This window comes from Cylas formicarius, unplaced genomic scaffold (genome assembly GCF_029955315.1).
Source record: "Cylas formicarius isolate icCylForm1 unplaced genomic scaffold, icCylForm1.1 PGA_scaffold_10__41_contigs__length_53128322, whole genome shotgun sequence".
Taxonomy (NCBI): Eukaryota; Metazoa; Arthropoda; class Insecta; order Coleoptera; family Brentidae; genus Cylas; species Cylas formicarius.
Window position 1 is genome coordinate 1,075,431 of NW_026844214.1, and position 6,009 is coordinate 1,081,439.

The 6,009-nt window shown below is 31.0% G+C and overlaps 1 protein-coding gene across 1 annotated transcript; it reads right to left on the reverse strand.

Moving 5' to 3' along the window:
• Positions 1 to 837: 837 nt before the first annotated feature.
• Positions 838 to 5,652, reverse strand: LOC132707708 (YY1-associated factor 2). The gene has a single exon (XM_060679637.1). The coding sequence runs from the start codon at positions 5,579 to 5,581 to the stop codon at positions 5,135 to 5,137; it is 447 nt and encodes a 148-aa protein (XP_060535620.1). The 5' UTR covers positions 5,582 to 5,652; the 3' UTR covers positions 838 to 5,134.
• Positions 5,653 to 6,009: the final 357 nt, after the last annotated feature.

The window sequence follows — 6,009 nt, forward strand, 5'->3', positions numbered from 1 at the left end:
CTTATACCCAAAAAAAAAAATAAGTAGTTTTTATAAAAGTTACCTTTTTGCCAAGGATTCCAAAAATATCCAAATATATAGGGTGTTCCGTTTAAAATTTTAAATTGTCGGTCCAGCACTTATCGGACACCCTGTATATATAAAAAATAAATACTTTTAAAATTTGATTTAAACCGTAAAACTTTTTTTTCTACGTAGTTCCTGAGAAAAGGTACAGACCCCTAATAAAGTGAACACCCTGTACGATAGCGACCGAGCTATTTCGAATTTGAGCAAATATTAACTGAAAAACTATTAACATAATGTTAGATAATATTAAACTTTCCGTTGAAGATTCAGCAAAAAATTTGGGGGTGATCGTAGATTGTGATCTAAGATTTCGTGAATATTTAAAAAATATGTTTCAAAAGGCATGTTTCCCACTAAATATCTTATACAGTAACAGGCATATTTTAAATTTTAAACTAAGGAGACAATTACGTGAGTCACTTGTTTTCTCACATTTTAACTACTGTGATGTAGTGTATGTATGGGCAAGGGATTATATTGCGTTATCAAATTCTTTATCTTCAATTGTTTGAATTTTGTTGTTCTTCCGATTTTGCAGGTATCTTTCATATTTTATTTGTTGTTCATCCATTTTTTATTTCAATAAATAGCGCGCAATTTATTAATTATATAAATAGTTCTTTAGCGGTTCAGTTTTGTTTTGTTTTCAAAAATATTAATATTGTATCTTGTTTTTTTTTTGTTATAATAAAGACTTTTTATTATTATTATTATTATTAATATAAAAAAAAACGCTGGTAGTTTTTCAAAATAATTTATATTCAACACAACACATTTATAAAAAAAAATGTTACATAACATTACAAAACGGCGTAGTTTCTTGCGAAACATTGACAATGAGCTTTTTATCATCTGGGCATACATCCTGTCCGTTTCACGATACATACTCGTTTACCAGGTTCCCCACCTCTCGATTTCACAATATTTACTATAAGCGAGGTACACGCGAAATGCATTAACTGCGTTTCGCTTGCGATTTATACGTCACAGTTTTTGAATTGAAATCATCCGTATCTAAAATTGGATTAAAGTTCGGTTTGAACAACGATCGGTTAACGGCAGTGTAACATACGAATAGGGCCGCGTTTATCGGAAATAAAAATGGCACCATTCGAGGAAGCATATTTTGGAACAGTAAATACCATAAAAAAAAATTCAAAAAATTTTCGAAAAAAAAAATTAAAAGACATAAATATAGAAATATAGTTTTTGGCGATTCAAAATCACAGTTCTTAATTAGAACTTCGTGGAGCTTGAACGGCCATGTTGAAATCGCATTGGGAGTCAACTAACTCCAACGATATACACAGTGGTCACTGGGAAAAAAATCCCATTGATTAATTTTTGCAGTTCAACTTTGAAACTGAAATCTTTGTTATCTGTTATATCTTTATTAAATTATAACACATTTCTAAAATTTTTAGTGGAGTTAAAGCACCTTTAAATTTTTTAAATTTTAAAAATTTTGATTATCGTATTCTGGTATTCCTTGATATGATAATTTATTACCAAAATACATGTAATTATTAAATAATGATAGATAACGCTATTCAATTGGAAGATGTTATTTACAACATTTTGATCGAATTTGACTAGTCAATTGACAGGCAGTTTTGACGACAATTTTGACTTTGAAAATCAATGCGTTGGGTCTGGGGATTTTTTTTATTCCGTCGGAGTTAATAAAATAATAAGTAAAAATGGTACACAACACAACTTTTTTTTTTTTAATAGGAAAGTGTAGTGTTCGTATTAAATTAATAAAAGCAAATCATTTTCAAAATGGTTTCATGATTTTTTCCTTTGACTTTAACTAATTTTCTGCAGACAAAAAAAAATACAATTAAAACCAAACAGAAAAAAATAGCTAAATAATTTCATTCTACTAAAGTTAAAAAAAAAGTGAAAATTACAAATAAAAAAAACATTTAGTCTTTTTTGTTTGAAAGGGTATCGTTACTTCGTTACTTTTAAGATTTAAATTAATAAATGCAAATTTGATAAATTCCATAAATTTTTAAGACAGATAAGATTTAATATTCAGAAATTTTTTCAAAATTTTATTCTTTAATTATTTCCGTTTTCTTCGATTTTAAGTAGTTTTCTTTAAGAAAAAGGCCGTGTTTAAAAAATTTAATTACCAATTTCGATATTTGTTAATCACGTGCAGGTGAAAAAAAACTACAATTAAAGCCAAATATAAAAAGAGCAGAGAAAATATTTTTCGCAACTTTATACTGATTTTGATAATTCTATAAACATGTTTAAAATTTTCAAAAAAACTTAAATTATGCTTAGGAAGACACAACTTTTCATTAAATAGCTACATAATTTTATTCCAGTGGAGTTAAAAGAAAAGTAAAAATTATATATAAAAAATATATTTAGCATTTTTTGTTAGAAAGAGTATCGTGAAATTTTTTTCAAAATTTAGTTCTTTAATTTTTTCCCTTTTCTTCGATTTTAATTTTCTTTAGGAAAAAGGGCATGTTTAAAATATTTAATTACCAATTTCGATAATTGATAATCATGTGTAGGTAAAAAAAAACAATTAAAGCGACATAGAAAAAAAGCAAAGAAAATATTTTTTGTAACCTTATACTGAGTGAATATTCCAAAAAATCCAAATAAAATCACCAATTTTATAATATCTGTGCTTAAGTTTGCGGTTTGTGAAAATTGATATTGATATTTTAAACAATAGAAAGTGGTCAAAACTCCAAATTTTTGCAATTCCGCCGTACTTAACTAACATAATAAGTAAAATAATATATAAAAAAATTACGTAAACCTTTTGTTGTTATTATAAATTCCATAAAGTAAACTTAGATACGTACCAAACTTTAATGGAACAAGAAAAAATGAATATTGGCTGGAATCGTTGTCCAATTTACAATGATTATGGAATTGTTAGATGCTTTAAATGCTGTAAATATGGTCATTTGGCTAAAGAGTGTAAGGATAAAAAACTATGTCCACAATGCAGTGGTACACATGACATAAAAGACTGCGCTAGTAAGGAATTTAAGTGTCCAAATTTTGTAGCAGCCAATAACAAATATAGTTTGAAATTAAATGTTGACCATACAGCATGGGAATAAACAACTGCATGACATATAAGCCCATTGAACAAGTCCAACGTAATAAATTTGTGAAATAGCAATTAGACACTAATATCGCCTTAAGTTCTGGAGTAGTTTACTTTAATTGTCAGGGATATCTGAACAATAAGGACAATATAATGGTTCTCATTAATGACTGGAAACCCTAAGCAGTGTTTTTTTCTGAAACTCATGTATCTGGGGATATTCATCACAGTGAGTTGTGTATTGATGGATACAAGCTGGAACAGTGCGTTACCAATAATAGAAGAACTGGAGGAGCGATGGCATTGATAAGGTATGATGTAAAGTACAAATTAAAGAATGTATCTCGTGTACAGAATTATGTACGGATGTTGTCTGCGGAGATGGTGCTATTTGGGTCAAAATATCTATGTAGTGGTCCATATCATCCTCCACAGTTGGAAAATGCTAAATTTTTGGACTATTTTTCAAATTATTTGGATGAACTGAGCGATTCCACGGGAACAAACATTATCATGGGAGATTTTAATTTTGATTTACTAAAAAATACGTTTTATGTTTTTATTTTTTTTTTGCAAGTTTACATATTTAGTTAACAATTTCGATGATAATTATTAAATTTCTATCGAAAAAAAATTACCATTAAAATCAATTAGAAAAAAATGTTTTTTACGAATTTATGCCTATATTATGCGTAAAATCTGCGAAATCTATGAAACTTGAAATCATAAAGTATTTCTAAAGTTTTGTTGAAGCTTTGAGCAGTTTCTAATTATCTTTACGTAACAAACTAATTAGTATACATCTATGGTTTGGTGGCATCCTAAAATCCTAACCAATTTTGATAGTTAGAAAATTATTTCGCGATATCCTCCGTTCATTCATTGAATTCCGATTGAAACAACCTTACTAGCATTTTTAAGGTTATAAGGTAATAGGCGTAAGAGTGGGTCACAAGAAATATGTAGATAGTTTTCATTTTAAAAAAAATCCGCTTCAGTCTTTCTATTTAGCTAAAAGTTTTTCTTTAACGAAGAAAATTAATTAAAGTCGAAGAAAAAGGAAATATTTAAAAAAAAATTAAAAGCATTTGTATGCCAGTTTTTAAAATTTATAAACATTAAATAACGCCCACTTTTGAACATATGTTTTCTTTTTACTTTAAAAGTTTTTTTAGTTACGACGAAATACAAAAATTTTAAAAATCTGTCAAATCCCTAAAAACGATCAGAAATCTGTAATTTCTGAAATCAGTGTGAAATCTGTGAAATCTTATAGTAACTAACTAAAACTGAAAATGTTTTCACAGATAACAAAAATTTCACAGATGTCTCAGAGCTGGTACCAGATTTCAAGCCTGATTTACCCCTCGCTTTTTGTCATTTGTCATTGGGCAAGTTTTAAAATTTACTTGCTTAATCTAGATTAAATATAAATAAAGTAAAATTAAAAAAAATATGCAGAAAGTGTGCTTTTATAATAGTAATACTTTTTTACGATAAAATTATTAACCTTATTTTACCGCCATACCTGTACCCATTTAGCTGACACACACCAATTTCGCACTTAAGTGACCACTGTATAATTTAAACTTTTTTAGGTTGATTAATATTTAATTAACATCATCTATTCAAATTTTGCAATAATTTGTTGAATTTTGATGGCGGATATTCTTAAAGCCGTACTTTATGATGAGATATTACCACAAAGACAACAATTGGCTTCATAATATTACTTTCTACTTATCGTTTTCAATCTTTTCACCTCGAAAATGCTTTTTTAATTCTGACGAACGCGCCAGAACCTAACCAAACTTTTCAATGGCAGTGGGCCGGGAGAAAAAACGCAATGCGTTAGCCTGGCTCGATGAGTCATTGTCCCCATCCGAGTCACTGACATCCCACATATCGAGAAAAAAAAAAGTGCGTCCCGTCGAGATAAATTCACCCTAATATTCACTACACTTAAGACTACAACATTCACCTAGCATCCATGCTCGATTCGGATTGCGAACCGTGATCCGACGAACTGCTACTGGTCACCGTCTCCGCAGTTTTAATTTTTGGTTTATATTCGGTAATAACAACGGTGACACTGTTAACGGTAACTTCCCGGGTTTGAGCGCTACTCCTGTCGACATTTTTTAAACGGGGCGGATGCCGTCGTTTTTTCAACGATTTCTTGTCCTTCTTCTCCCGTTTCGGGTTACTCGTCGCCGGTAAAAATTGGCTCGGTACCTGTTGGGCAACTAATTGAGGATTTATCCTCGGTTTTCTCGTCGATGTCCCCTTGCGAACGTCACACATTAAGCATTTAAACGCTTCCGCGGTATTTCTGAACGTACACACACTGCAATCCCAGAAATTATCTTCCAACACTTTTGCCGCACGTTTCGCCCTTCGAATGGGACTCTTTTTATTATCCATTTTGATCACGAACACGGTTTAATTTTAAAATTTCAATTCGGGCTGAAAACACCAAACAACTGACGCCGCCATGTTTACCTTTCTCACGTACTTAGTTCGAGAAGGCGCCGTCAACTGGGAACGCGGCGCAGCGATCGCGACTTTACGCTACATGTCATTTGGTGGAATCAATGACATTTCTATACGGTCCATGGAGTGCCATCTAGGTATTATTTACGCAAAAAGCACAATTACCGGGTATTTACCGATTTCGATTAAACATTTATCTATTCCGATGACGTAACATTTCGCGTACTTAACAGAAACCAGTTTGGCGGAGTCGCTGCGTCCGTTAGACGCGACGCACCATAGTATCAGACCCTCGTCTTTGAGTGGGAATGTGGTAGGTAACCAAGAAACTTTAGAACGAGCGTTCTTTGTGTCGTCCG